General features: G+C 42.9%; 1 protein-coding gene across 2 annotated transcripts in view; it reads left to right on the top strand.

Moving 5' to 3' along the window:
* LOC110504656 (PH and SEC7 domain-containing protein 2) overlaps positions 1 to 15,528 on the top strand; it is a 65,983-nt gene that overhangs the window by 38,826 nt on the left and 11,629 nt on the right. Inside the window, exons 1-10 of one of the 2 annotated variants that reach the window (XM_090220262.1) lie at positions 2,850 to 3,337; positions 8,081 to 8,269; positions 8,754 to 8,834; positions 9,282 to 9,439; positions 12,543 to 12,601; positions 13,366 to 13,455; positions 13,608 to 13,651; positions 13,768 to 13,961; positions 14,363 to 14,433; positions 14,623 to 14,780. In XM_090220262.1, the coding sequence (XP_090076388.1) occupies positions 3,288 to 3,337; positions 8,081 to 8,269; positions 8,754 to 8,834; positions 9,282 to 9,439; positions 12,543 to 12,601; positions 13,366 to 13,455; positions 13,608 to 13,651; positions 13,768 to 13,961; positions 14,363 to 14,433; positions 14,623 to 14,780 (1,094 nt within the window). In that variant the 5' untranslated portion in view covers positions 2,850 to 3,287. Of the gene's footprint in view, positions 1 to 2,849; positions 3,338 to 8,080; positions 8,270 to 8,753; positions 8,835 to 9,281; positions 9,440 to 12,542; positions 12,602 to 13,365; positions 13,456 to 13,607; positions 13,652 to 13,767; positions 13,962 to 14,362; positions 14,434 to 14,622; positions 14,781 to 15,528 lie in introns of those variants that run through there. The other variant, XM_036969942.2, reaches the window with a different exon arrangement.

Genomic DNA, 15,528 nt, shown 5'->3' with positions numbered 1-15,528 from the left:
GGTTTGGGATAGGCATAAAGCAAAAATATAAAAATCAATTTTCTATAGCTGGATTCGAATATGCAGCCTTTGGCACCAGAGGCAGATGCTTACGCCCATCCGTCATCCCCCATCCACCATCCCCATCCACCATCCCCATCCACCATCCCCATCCACCATCCACCATCCCCATCCACCATCCCCATCCCCATCCACCATCCACCATCCACCATCCACCATCCACCATCCCCATCTACCATCCCCATCTACCATCCCCATCCAACATCCACCATCCCCATCCACCATCCACCATCCACCATCCCCATCCACAACGAAACCTCCTTGAATGTAACAGCGCTCACTGTTGCCCCTAGTGGACGGTTTCAACGTCATCTCCCGATGTCCTCAGACATGGGTGGACGTCAAATCCTGACTTGTATCACGGGTGACCTGGCTGGGAGATACTTAAATCACACCAGATAATTTCACTGGATTATTTACATACATTTTTAGCTGCCTTTGTATTTTATTTACATGTTATACGTACAGCGACTGTATCACTCGATGCCATTGACTGAGAGGACATTTATTACGTATATTTTTATCCAGACCCTACCTAATTGATCCTCAACCAGGACAAAACAGTCGAAGACTATTGTATCAAATTGTTACTGCTCCTATGGTGTTCTTCTAGAGGTTGCAGGACTATATTTAACATTTGGAGTGAGAGCTCATAAATATGTCATAAACGTTCAACCCAGACTCCAAAGTATTCCTTTTGGAGGTTGCAATCGTTTGACGTCATGATTCACGGGCCTATGATGCCTGCTAGAAAGGAATGCTGATGTCAGTGAAATGTTAGAATGTGGTGGCCATTTGAGAAGTCAGATAGAGCTGGGGGGCTGAAACTCTGAGACCAGACTGCCTTATATAAACACTTTCTTCACTAGAATCCTTGTCAGTGACTTGCATCACAATGTTGATGACAACATCCTGTTTCCTGCTAGCTTAGTGATCAGGGCCTATTGTGGTCCTGTCACATCATGGCTGTCGAGCTTTCAATGGCTGTCTATAAGGTCTAGTCTAGATAAGGGTCCCAGGTGCCTATTCTCTTCTCTTTGTCCTACCTTATCGGTCTCTCTATCCCCCAACTCCCTCTCTCCCCTCCTCTGTCTGTTTGTCCTCCCCTTGTCACTTTATTTTTGTCTCCACGATTCCTCAAGATTAGAAGGGGGAAGGAGGAATTTAAAAACAGAGGGAGTAGGTATTGATGTGTCAGAGTAGATTATTAATATCTGCCACTGTGTGTGTGTGTGTGTGTGTGTGTGTGTGTGTGTGTGTGTGTGTGTGTGTGTGTGTGTGTGTGTGTGTGCCAGTTAACTATACCTATCACAATGCCACCAGTCCACGTCTTCTTCTGCTTTTGGAGGGTGAGTCAGAGATGGTTGGCAACACAATACACAACACTAGGGCCAAATACAGTGCCTTCAGAAAGTATTATTTTTCCATATTTTGTTCCGTTACAGAAATATTCTAAAATTGATTAAATTAATCGTTTTCCTCATCAATCTACCCATAATACTCCATAATGACATCACAACACCCCATAATAACAAAGTGAAAACAGGTTGTTAGAAATACTGAAAAACAGAAATACCTTATTTACATAAGTATTCAGACCCTTTGCTATGAAACTCCAAATTGAGCTCTGGTGCATTGTGTTTCCATTGATCATCCTTGAGATGTTTCTACAACTTGATTGAAGTCCATCTGTGGTAAATTCAATAGAGTGCACATGATTTGGAAAGGCACACACCTGTCTATATAAGGTTCCACAGTTGACAGTGCATGTCAGAGCAAAAACCAAGCTATAGGCCTTTGTGGTAGATAGGCAAGACGGAAGCCACTCCTCAGTAAAAGGAACATGACAGCCCGCTTGGAGTTTGCCAAAAAGGCACCTAAACGACCCTAAGACCATGATAAACAAGATTCTCTGGTCTGATCAAACCAAGATTGAAATCTTTGGCCTGAATACCAAGCGTCACATCTGGAGGAAACCAGGCACCGCTCATCACCTGGCCAATACCATCCCTACGGGGAAGCATAGTGGTTGCAGCAGCATGCTGTGGGAGACTAGTCAGGATCGAGGGAAAGATGAACGGAACAAGGTACATACAGATCATTGATGAAAATCTGCTCCGGAGCACTCAGGACCTCAGACTGGGGTTACGGTTCACCTTCCAACAGGACAACAAACCTAAGCACACAGCAGGAGTGGCTTCGGGACAAGTCTCTGAATGTCCTTGAGTGGCCCAGCCAGAGCCCAGACTTAAACCTGGTCAAACACCTCTGGAGAGACCTGAAAATAGCTGTGCAGTGACACTCCCGACAGAGCTTGAGAGGATCTGCAGAAAAGAATGGGAGAAACTCCCCAAATACAGGTGTGCCAAGTTTGTAACGTCATACCCAAGAAGACTCAAGGCTGTAATTGCTGCCAAAGGTGCTACAACAAAGTGCTGAGAAAGGGTCTGAATACTTATGCAAATGTATTATTTTAGTTTTCATTTCATTTTATAAATGTGCAATAATTTCTAAAAAACTGTTTTTGCTTTGTCATTATGGGATATTGTATGTAGATTGATCAGGGAAAAAAACGATTCAATTAATTTTTGAATAAAGCTGTAACAACAAAAGATCAAGTGGTCTGAATACTTTCCGAATGCACTGTAGAGGGAAATTACCATAGCCGTAGGGTAGAAGTGAATATGAATCATATGACACATTTTTAGAATATGACTGATATTTTGAAGAGTTATGTTAACAATGTGGTTTCTGGGCCTTAGGTTAAGAGAAAACAGGCTTTTCTTTGCATCACAACATAGCAACCGTTGAAAAAGACCAGGGAGGGAGTGGCGTAATGGGTTATGCACAGACCTGAATGATCATCGAAGTGAGTGTGTACTAACAAGATTTAGGAACATAATTCGGTAGATTGTGTGGTCTGTCGCTCCGCCCCTCACATTCTTTTTTGAGGGAGACTTCCAAGAACCTTCAAGGGAAAAATATGATATCCATTCACACTGTGTAGGCTACAAACACTATAGTTAGATAAGTATGTGCTCTTAAACCGCGTAACAACCATGCAGTGCTTCGAGTCCCGTTTGTGTCGGAAAAGACTGACGAAAATCTGATTGTTTAAGCCTCTGGGTAAATACCGCCAAAGACTAATGCCGGATTTTATCCAACACCGCTGGATGATGTCGTGCGCTCATTGACACTGATTCCCATCCTCGAACGCGGGAGAGAAAATGTGGAAGGAGGAATATGACTGTCATTTCGACTTGCTTCTCGAACTTCTGTAAGTATTTTTTATGGTTTCGCCCACAGATAAATTGTTCTGAAGTTTCTTGTGTCAGTCAGACTCAGATTAAACGGAAGTGTGTGCTGTATTTGCAATTACAATATTGAGCGGAACAGTTTTGACAGCCGTTGCAAATCTAAAGTATGGATTTGCCACTAAACAGTTTAATAACACTTTCATGAAAAATGTGGCTACTTGAAGTATAATTGCCATACGTTTGAGAATAGCTAATTGACTGTGCCCTATAAAATTATCTGTATGGTTCGAACTTTGGTCAGTTTATAATGGGTTTGTAACGCGGATCAATACATTTGAACCATCTCTGTTGACCCAATACATTTGAACCATCTCTGTTGACCTTGCTACATATTGCTCACTCTTATGGGAGACTGGCAAAAACGTTGTTCAACATGCCCCTAGGAATTAACAAGCTGCTCTGTTTCCTTTTTAAAAAAGAGACTATAATTCCTATGCCTTTATCAGTTATTGTCACGGCAGTATACTGTAGTGTCACGGCAGTATACTATATTGTCACGGCAATATACTGTATTGTCACGGCAGTATACTGTAGTGTCACGGCAGTATACTATATTGTCCCGGCAGTATACTGTAGTGTCACGGCCGTATACTGTAGTGTCACAAAGTATACTATATTGTCACGGCAGTATACTGTATTGTCCCGGCAGTATACTGTAGTGTCACGGCAGTATACTGTAGTGTCACAAAGTATACTATATTGTCCCGGCAGTATACTGTAGTGTCACGGCAGTATACTGTAGTGTCACAAAGTATACTATATTGTCATGGCAGTATACTGTATTGTCCCGGCAGTATACTGTAGTGTCACGGCAGTATACTGTAGTGTCACAAAGTATACTATATTCTCACGGCAGTATACTGTAGTGTCACGGCAGTATACTGTAGTGTCACGAAGTATACTATATTGTCACGGCAGTATACTGTAGTGTCACGGCAGTATACTGTATTGTCCCGGCAGTATACTATATTGTCACGGCAATATACTGTATTGTCACGGCAGTATACTGTAGTGTCACGGCAGTATACTATATTGTCCCGGCAGTATACTGTAGTGTCACGGCCGTATACTGTAGTGTCACAAAGTATACTATATTGTCACGGCAGTATACTGTATTGTCCCGGCAGTATACTGTAGTGTCACGGCAGTATACTGTAGTGTCACAAAGTATACTATATTGTCCCGGCAGTATACTGTAGTGTCACGGCAGTATACTGTAGTGTCACAAAGTATACTATATTGTCATGGCAGTATACTGTATTGTCCCGGCAGTATACTGTAGTGTCACGGCAGTATACTGTAGTGTCACAAAGTATACTATATTCTCACGGCAGTATACTGTAGTGTCACGGCAGTATACTGTAGTGTCACGAAGTATACTATATTGTCACGGCAATATACTGTAGTGTCACGAAGTATACTATATTGTCACGGCAATATACTGTATTGTCACGGCAATATACTGTATTGTCACGGCAGTATACTGTAGTGTCACGGCAGTATACTATATTGTCACGGCAATATACTGTATTGTCACGGCAGTATACTGTATTGTCACGGCAGTATACTGTAGTGTCACGGCAGTATACTGTATTGTCACGGCAATATACTGTATTGTCACGGCAGTATACTGTAGTGTCACGGCAGTATACTATATTGTCCCGGCAGTATACTGTATTGTCACGGCAGTATACTATATTGTCACGGCAGTATACTATATTGTCCCGGCAGTATACTGTATTGTCACGGCAGTATACTATAGTGTCACGGCAGTATACTATATTGTCCCGGCAGTATACTGTATTGTCACGGCAGTATACTATATTGTCACGGCAGTATACTGTAGTGTCACGGCAGTATACTGTATTGTCACGGCAGTATACTGTATTGTCACGGCAGTATACTGTATTGTCACGGCAGTATACTGTAGTGTCACGGCAGTATACTGTATTGTCACGGCAATATACTGTATTGTCACGGCAGTATACTGTAATGTCACGGCAGTATACTATATTGTCACGGCAATATACTGTAGTGTCACGGCAGTATACTGTAGTGTCACGGCAGTATACTGTAATGTCACGAAGTATACTATATTGTCACGGCAGTATACTGTATTGTCACGGCAGTATACTGTAGTGTCACAAAGTATACTATATTGTCACGGCAATATACTGTAGTGTCACGAAGTATACTATATTGTCACGGCAATATACTGTAGTGTCCCGGCAGTATACTATAGTGTCATGGCAGTATACTGTAGTGTCACGAAGTATACTATATTGTCACGGCAGTATACTGTATTGTCACGGCAGTATACTGTAGTGTCACGAAGTATACTATATTGTCACTGCAATATACTGTAGTGTCACGGCAGTATACTGTAGTGTCACGAAGTATACTATATTGTCCCGGCAGTATACTGTAGTGTCACTGCAGTATACTGTATTGTCACGGCAGTATACTGTATTGTCACGGCAGTATACTGTAGTGCAGCATCAGTGAATGCTGTGTTATTTTAGAAGTGTTGGGGTTTGAGTAACAGAATGAGACAGGGGGCAGTAGGTTATGAATGATCCAGTGGTGTATTAGACTGGTGTTGTGTTGGATCACTAAATGCTGAGTCCATGGTATTATTCCATCAAGACATTGCACAGAGGATGCCAGTGATTGCACGTATAGCTACAAGCCTCAGTTATGAAACACACAGACACACACACCCCTACTCATAAATAACATGCACACTCACCCCTTTTTCTAACACAGACACACACACACACTCAGACACAGACAGACAGACTGACAGACAGACAGACAGACAGACAGACAGACAGACAGACAGACAGACAGACAGACAGACAGACAGACAGACAGACAGACAGACATACAGACAGACAGACAGACAGACAGACAGACACACAGACACAGCCCTCATGCTCTTCACCCGACACACCCTTGCTGGTCTAGGTTTGGATGGCACACAGCACAACTGAGAGAGATTACTATGTGAGTCACAGACATGCTGTCTCATGCTCTAAGTATGAGCTCACACACAGACACAGACAGACACACACACACACACACACACACGCACACCGATTCACTTTTAAATTAGCTTACTATTCAGGGGAAATCTACTCATGACTTCTCAAATGCATAATAGTTACAATGAAAGGTACATGGAAATGTACTGTAGTTCACTCCATCCAAGATAAAGATCAAGGGTCAAAATCCATATTGAATGGCAGTGGCTGTGAGTCAGTGTCTTTGTTCTAAAAGGCCCTGGTCAAAAGTACTATAGGGAATACGGTTCAATTTAGGACTGTGTGTTGTGCAGTTGATGGACATTGTATGTCTTCACTGCCGTGACTCCCAGGCTGGCACGAGTTGTTCATTATTCAGGAGATCGACAATTTTCTTATGAACAGAAATGTGGTTAGGATTAGGCATGGTGGCCAACGTGGAGAGTAGCCTAGGGAAATGCATCTGTAAGATATGAAGATTAAAAAAACACAATATGTTGTAGCCTAGGGGCAGGTTTGGACATCTTTTGGCGATAGTGTGAGGCTTGTGCTCATTGCATGCTGTTGCCTAGTTCAGGGTTGTGGGTAATTGTGATGTAGGCGACATCAACCTGGGAAGGGCAGTAATTGCACATGCATGTGAAAGATAATGATGAATAGAATGGCAATTATTTTGTTGATAGCTCCTCGCCTGTCTTAAGCTGGCGGAAGAAGAGTACACCTTCCTTGTACAGAGGGAGGTATGAGTACCTAGTCTCCTTTGGGGATAGTTCCATCCTTGTACGAGGCTTGTGCTCAAGGCACGTTGTTGCCTGCAGTGAGGATTGTGGGTAATTGTGAGGTAGGAGACATCAACCTGGGAGGGGTAGTATTTGTGCCTGTCATCTCTCCTCCTAGGACACCGGGTTCCGCCGCCCGTTGTGTCCACGGCAACCGACACATTACCGTGCGAAGGCGTATTGAATGTAGGAATGAATGAAGTCGATCTAATTAGATTATGCAGAACAATCTGGATCGTTTATAGAGAGAATGTTGACAATATCAAAGAGACACTTAAAATGATAGGGTCGACCAGCACACCTGGTCTGGTCTGGTATTGAGGCCTTTGACGTTTGGTTTTACTACTGTTTCAGTACTGTTTGTTTAGGATGTTTTATGTGTTTTTGGTTAGGGGGATAGAGAGATATAAGGACTCTCTCAGATATTCTATCTTTATGTGTCTTCAGGAGATTTTTATTATTGAATCAGGGTTATATGAGAAAAATCATATCTAATTTGCTATGTAACTTTCGTGTTGATATAATATCACACATTCATATATTTATTATCATATCTATTTGTTTATTCTAGTCTAATGAAATGGACAGGTTTTTCTTTAGAGGACATTATGTCATTAAGGGTCTTGAAATTGGAGTTTATAGCTCCCATATATCATCATAACATTCTATATTTTCATCTTCATGACTGCCAGTCAGTGGTCCTGCTAGGGCACTGTTCTGTGAGGCAGGTAGGTGCCATACTATCAGCTCACTAAGGCTGTCATGTTGGTTGGTAAACAGAGATCCGTCTGTGTGTGTTGTGTTCTTAACAATGCCAACCTCACATGTTGCAAGGTCCACAGTTATCAAGTGGAGAGTGTCTGTCCTAATCTCTGAATGTCCCTGTGTGCGTCCTCCTCAGTGATACCAACGTCACTGACGTTCCTTCGGACTCAGAGCCGAGCGGTCTGGAGCAGCTGGAGAGAGGCAGCACGGACACCCTGGCCAACGGTTGCCGTGCCGAATGTAACGCCGCCAAACGCCTTGCCAAGCGCCTGTTCTACCTGGAGGGCTTCAAACGCTGCGATGTGGCACGCCACCTGGGAAAGAAGTGGGGTTTCAGGCATACACACACACAAGATCACACACACATACAACACCAAACACACACAACACCAAACACACACTATACCACACACACAAGACCAAACACACACAAGACCACACACACAAGATCAAACACACACAAGACCACACACACAAGCTCAAACACACACAAGACTACACACACACACACACACACAGTCATTCAGTTAGTCACTGATACACATGCATGTTTCACAGTGTTTATATTGTATTTTGTATCATCTTGAACTTCATATCGATCTTTCTTTTCTCTCTCTCTCTCTCTCTCTCTCTCTCTCTCTCTCTCTCTCTTTCTCTCTTTCTCTCTCTCTCTCTCTCTCTCTCTCTCTTTCTCTCTCTCTTTCTCTCTCTCTCTCTCTCTCTCTCTCGCTCCCCGTCCCTCCCTTCTCTTTCCTCCTCTCTCTCTCTCTCTCCCTCCCCCATCCCTTCTCTCTCTGTCCATCATGCAGTAATGAGTTCAGCCAGCTGGTGGCGTCAGAGTACCTCAGCTTCTTTGACTTCTCTGGTCTGTCATTGGACAAGGCCCTGAGGTAAGCCCGGTCAGCACTATTCTCACAGCACTGCTCACAACACATTAGCCTAATACGGATTTCTCTGAGTATAGAGCTGTAGTGTGCCTCTATTTTGCTATACAGTCAACTGTAATACAGTATGCCATGATTTGGGACTGTCTTGAATGCCTGTATTAAACCACAGCATGCAGATATCCAGAGTAAATGAACATGTTTGTATTGGGAGTGGTGAACCACACTTACACTGAGTTTACACTGAATGAATGTGCACTGCATTGTATTGTACTAATCTACTTTAGCCTCACTCATACGACGCCATTATCGATTTCAAAAATAAATGTGAGTAAGCCTAGAAATTGAGACTGCAGCTTATGGCCTATATCACTGTACGGACAGATACACTCTGCATTCTAGCCTGAAAACAATACTGCCTTCTCACTCGTTGGTCTTTGACCTAATTCTCAGGAACTTCCTGAAAGCCTTTCCTCTGATGGGGGAGACCCAGGAGAGAGAAAGGATCCTGGTCCACTTCTCTAAGAGGTTCTGTGTCTGCAACCCCACAGCCCTCGCCCCCGAAGGAAAGGACATATCCGAACGGAATGATAATGATGAAGAAGATGATGGTGATGATGATTATAATTAGGGTGTTGGGGAGGCTTGTGAAGACTATGATGAGGATGAAAATGAAGACTGTCTTGGACATTCTACACAGGAACAGTCAAAGTCAATCTTTTATGAATCATTCTTTATTATCAGCACACTGGAGAGGTTCCAACCAACTCAATGCACCAAGTACACATGTCGATCAGGAACTGTCCCGGGGCAGTCCTGTTAGTTAGTTCTCTTATATACTGCAGACAAGTTATATTTGCATGATATAGCTTATTCATCATTCATAATGAATTCATCATTAACGTTTGCTTCATTCATGTGACCGACCAATACTGGTTCATACCAGTACCTCACGAGACTTCTCTCTAAACTGAGACCTTGAAACTGAGATATCTTTCGTTCTCAAAACAAGGGTCTGGGCGTACTGCCAAATTGCACATACTGATAGTGAAGATTCATTCAATCAATCACTTGCGTGAACACAGAAATTGGTTGTTAGAAGAGCACAAACATAACGTCTTGTGATGGAAAATGTTAACAGCTTTGTTGCCTTGAATGAATAACCAGTGCCGGGTCTTGCCACTAAGCGACATAAGAATACACTTAGGGACTCATGGCCGCTAGGGGGCCCAGACCCCCATTCCTTTTTTTAGAAAGTCAGGACAGTAAAACTCACAATGTGCAATTTAAACATTTGGTAGTGCATAAGCAGTTGTTTTCTTGTTATCTCAGTCACTGACAGTCACTCAATTATCCCATGTCAGTTTTATAGATTACTTGGTAAGTTAGTCTAGCCAGCTATCTAAACCTTGTAGTTATCATTGCCCAATTACTGACCGGGTATGCAAGGAACGTGGCCCTGACTTCCAGGGGGTCCCAATTAGCTGTGTTGGTCACGCTCACTCAGATAGCATATTAACACGGCATACAGTGCCTTCAGAAAGTATTCACACCCCTTTACTTTTTCCACATTTTGTTGTGTTACAAAGTGAGATTAAAATGGATCTATACAAAATACTCTGTGGAAGACATTCAAAAATATGTAACAAAAAATATGAAAAATAATACACTAATATATCTTGATTAGATAAGTATTCAACCCCCTGAGTCAGTACATGTTGGCATGAACCTTTGGCAGCGATTACAGCTGTGAGTCTTTCTGGATAAGTCTCTTAAGAGATGTGCACACCTGGATTGTACATTATTTGCAAATTATAATTTGTAAAAATTCTTCAAGCTCTGCCAAGTTGGATGTTGATCATTGCTAGACAGCCATTTACAATTCTTTCTCAGAAATCCAAGCCAATTTATGTCAAAACTGTAACTAGGACATTCAATGTTGTCTTGGTAAGCAACTCCAGTGTATATTTGGCCTTGTATTTTTGGTTATTGTCCTGCTGAAAGGTCAATTTTCCTGTTAGAATGCAGACTAAACCAGGTTTTCCTCTAGGATTTTGCCTGTGCTTCCCTCTATTCTGTTTCTTTTCATAAAAAAAACACCCTAGTCATTGCTGATGACAAGCATACCCATAACATGATGTAGCCACCACCATGCTTGAAAATATGAAGAGTGGTACACAGTGATGTGTTGTGTTGGATTTTCCCCCAAATATAACGCTTTGTATTCAGGACAAAAAGTAGATTTCTTTGCCACATTTTTTGCAGTTTTACTTTAGTGCCTTGTTGCAAACAGGATGCATGTTTTGGAATATTTTTTATTCTGCACAGGCTTCCTTCTTTTCACTCTGTCAGTTAGGTTAGTATTGTGGAGTAACTACAATGTCGTTGATCCATTCTCAGTTTTCTCCTATCACTGCTATTAAACTCGAACTATTTTAAAGTCACCATTGGCCTCATGGTGAAATTCCTGAGCGGTTTCCTTCTTCTCTGGCAACTTAGTTAGGAAGGACGCCTGAATCTTATTTGTGACTATGTTTATTGATACACCATCTAAAGTGTAATGAATAACTTCACCAGACTCAAATCGATATTCCATGTCTGCTTTTAGTTGTTATTTATTTACCCATCTACCAATAGGAGTGAGGCATTGGAAACCCCCTGGTCTTTGTGGTTGAATTTGTGTTTGAAACTCACTGCTCGACTGCAGGACATTACAAATAATTGTATGTGTGAGGTACAGAGATGAGGTAGTCATTAAAAAATCACGTTAAACACAATTATTGCGCACAGAGTGAGTCCATGCAACTTAATATGTGACTTTTTAAGAACAGTTTTACTCCTGAACTTATTTAGGCTTGCCATAAGAAAAGGGTTAAATACTTATTTACTCAAGACATTTCAACTTTTCATTTTGAATTAATTAGCCTTTTTTCCCCAAAACATAATTCCGCTTTGACATTGTGGGGTATTGTGTGTGACAAAAAAATCTAAATTGAATCTATTTGAAATTCAGGCTGTAACACAACAGTGGAAAATGTGGGAAGGGATGTGAATACTTTCTGAAGGCATTGTAAGTCATGGCAAAATGTGTGGAATTAGCTATGAAACTGAAAAAGATTCTCTCCATCCCACGGCAAAATGTGTGGAATTAGCTATGAAACTGAAAAAGATTCTCTCCATCCCATAGCAAAATGTGTAGAATGGCAGGAAATTAGCTTTAGAACTGCAAAGTTTTAGCTCCGCCCAATGACAAAGTGAGCATAATAGCATTAAATGAGTTTTAAAATGACAGAATGTTCTCTCTACCCCATGGGAAAATGTGTAGAATTGCTAGAAATTAGCTATACATTTTAAATCGTTTCTCACCATCCCATGGGAAAATGTGTAGAATTGTCAAAACTGTGCTTTAAAACTGCAATGATTTCTCTACGCCCCATGGCAAAATGTGTAGAATTGCAGGACATTAACATTAGAGCTGCTCATTTTACTCTTCGTCATCAAGAGGTAGACCACTAAAAGGTTTTGCCCATGAGGTGGAGCTGCCCCAACCAGATTCTCCCAAAAAACATTTCAAAAACATGACATTTCCTACATTCACATTTTGAATGGCATATTATAAAGTATTATGCCAGGTATTGTTGAGACTTCAAAATATAAGCTAGTCACTCATGACATTTAGATAACAATCAAAAACATGTTTTCTTCCTCCAACAGACGGAGCCCATACGTTAACCTGCGCCCTAATGCTGCTCAACACTGATCTACATGGACACGTATGTACAGCTCTGTTATCAAACAATGGAAATCAATGTAAAGGCAGGATCCCTCCTACTGCATTCGACTCATTGTATTTATATTTTTAGCTTGGCTGTCTTTAAGAATACCCCCCCCCCCCCCCCCCCTCCTTAAGCCAGGCACCTGTTTACAAATGATGTGCTGCATCAACATAGCTCCTCTCTCTCTCTCTCTCTCTCTCTCTCTCTCTCTCTCTCTCTCTCTCTCGCTCTTCTGTCCTCTGTCCTACTTTTTTGCCTCTTTCTGTCTCCTGCCTCCTCTTTCTGTCTCCTGCCTCCTCTTTCTGTCTTCTGACTCCTCTTTCTGTCTCCTGCCTCCTCTTTCTGTCTCCTTCTGCCTCCTCTTTCTGTCTCCTACTACTAAATACCACAGTATACTAACTCTTAGCCAGTGTTTAACATGCACTCTCACAATCTTTCCCTCTCTCCTTCCTTTCTTCTCCTCTCCTCTCATATCCTCCTGCATTCTGTCTGTCCTTTGTGTGACCTCTGTGTATCCTCTGGTTGTCCTGCTCTGTAGGTGGTAAGTAGTTTTTAGCACTAACCTCTTCTGTGTCTCTCCATGTACAGTATACAGTATATCTGTGGCTGTAATGTAACCAATCAACACATAGTGCATGATGATATGAATAGCTAGCGCCCTAACTGCACAGCACTGACACCTAGTGGTCAATATTTAAAAGGTTTCTCAACAGATACCGTATTTAGCTTTAGTTCTCTGTGTGGTTGTTTCTCTTGTCCAGAACATTGGGAAGAAGATGTCTTGCCAGCAGTTCATCAGTAATCTGGATAGCCTAAATGATGGCAAAGACTTCCCTAAAGACCTATTAAAGGTGTGTTAACCAATGCTAGGACAATATTGCTAATGTAATAATTGGTCAGATTCCAAAGTTGACATTACTCTGAAGTTCATTCAGTACAATGAGGTGTAATGTGAGTTTTCTCTCCCACCACTTTGATTTCTTCACTTCCTCTTCCTGTTTAGGTGCTGTATAATTCAATAAAGAACGAAAAGCTTGAATGGGCAATGTGAGTATCCATTCTCAGGTGTGTGTGTGTGTGTGTGTGTGTGTGTATGATGCTTGTTCGTGTGTGCATGTGCGTGTGTGTGTCCTATGTTATATCTGATATCTGATGTATTGCAGTGAGGAAGAGGAGTTCAGGAAGAGTCTATCAGAGCTGGTGGAGGAGCAGTGTGAGGGAGGGGGGAAGAGGGGGGTTGCCAGGGTAACGGATGGCAATAACCCTTTCATTGCCATCCCCATCCTACTCAACGCTGTCACCTATAAACATGGTGTCCTGACCCGCAAAAGCCACGCAGACATGGACGGCAAACGCAGTGAGGACACACACAAGCACACACAACAACACACACACACAGAATCACACACATGGGATTTCTTAATGCATGAGTCTTCAGTTATTGAGATGTTAAAAATACCTGGTGTCTCTCTCTCTCTCTCTCTCACCCTCTCTCTCTCTCTGTCTCTCTCTCTCTCTCTCGCTCTCTCTCCCTCTCTCTCTCTCTCTCTCTCCCTCTCTCTCTCTCTCTCTATCTCTCTCTCACCCTCTCTCTCTCTCTCACTCCCTCTCTCTCTCTTTCTCTCTCTCTTTCTTTCTTTCTCTCTCTCTCTCTCTCTCTCTCTCTCTCTCTCTCTCTCTCTTTCTCTCTCTCTCTCTCTCACCCTCTCTCTCTCTCTGTCTCTCTCTCTCTCTCTCTCTCTCTCTCTCCCTCTCTAGCCCCACGAGGACGGCGAGGCTGGAAGAAGTTCTATGCGGTTCTAAAGGGGATGATCCTTTATCTCCAGAAGGTACCAGATACCTCTCCGTTACCATAGAAACAGACTTCTACCACTGCAGTAGTGGTGACAAGGGGATGCAGCAGTGGTAGCTCAGCTGCATGTGTGTGTGACTCTCTCTGTGTGTGTCCCCCCCTCCACACACACAGTAGTAGGAGCTCTCTGACAATGATACATTTGTGTGTCTCCCCCTTTTGACAGGATGAGTATAAGGCTGATGCAGAGCTGTGTGAGGGGGACTTGAAGAACGCTGTGCGTATTCACCATGCGTTAGCCACCCGCGCTACAGACTACAGCAAGAGACCCAACGTCCTCAAACTAAAGACCTCTGACTGGAGAGTGTTCCTGCTGCAGGCACCGTAGGTCCTCTGCTACTCTGGCCTGTAGGGGAGGCCTGTTCTCTCTCTTTGACTGGAGAGTGTTCCTGCTGCAGGCACCGTAGGTCCTCTGCTACTCTGGCCTGTAGGGGAGGCCTGTTCTCTCTCTTTGACTGGAGAGTGTTCCTGCTGCAGGCACCGTAGGTCCTCTGCTACTCTGGCCTGTAGGGGAGGCCTGTTCTCTCTCTTTGACTGGAGAGTGTTCCTGCTGCAGGCACCGTAGGTCCTCTGCTACTCTGGCCTGTAGGGGAGGCCTGTTCTCTCTCTTTGACTGGAGAGTGTTCCTGCTGCAGGCACCGTAGGTCCTCTGCTACTCTGGCCTGTAGGGGAGGCCTGTTCTCTCTCTTTGACTGGAGAGTGTTCCTGCTGCAGGCACCGTAGGTCCTCTGCTACTCTGGCCTGTAGGGGAGGCCTGTTCTCTCTCTCTGACAGGAGAGTGTCCCTGCTGCAGGCATGTTCATGGGAACCAGCTTTGTGTCCGCTAATGCACATTGTTATTTTGTCACGCAATGATAACTGACTTTCATGATGTACAGAAATGTGGCGTTATTATTAGTCGAATATTATTAATATTATTAGCCAAATATTATTTTGTCGCAAATTGTGGCATACTCTCTCTCATATTACAATAATAATAATGTATGCTGTTTAGCTGATACTTTTCCCCAAAAATGAATTACAGTCATGCACACATTTTATGTACGGGTGGTCCCGGGAATCAAACCCTCTA

Source organism: Oncorhynchus mykiss, chromosome 25 (assembly GCF_057628025.1).
Source record: "Oncorhynchus mykiss isolate SJ-2025 chromosome 25, ASM5762802v1, whole genome shotgun sequence".
Classification (NCBI taxonomy): domain Eukaryota; kingdom Metazoa; phylum Chordata; class Actinopteri; order Salmoniformes; family Salmonidae; genus Oncorhynchus; species Oncorhynchus mykiss.
This window is presented reverse-complemented; position numbering and strand designations above follow the sequence as displayed.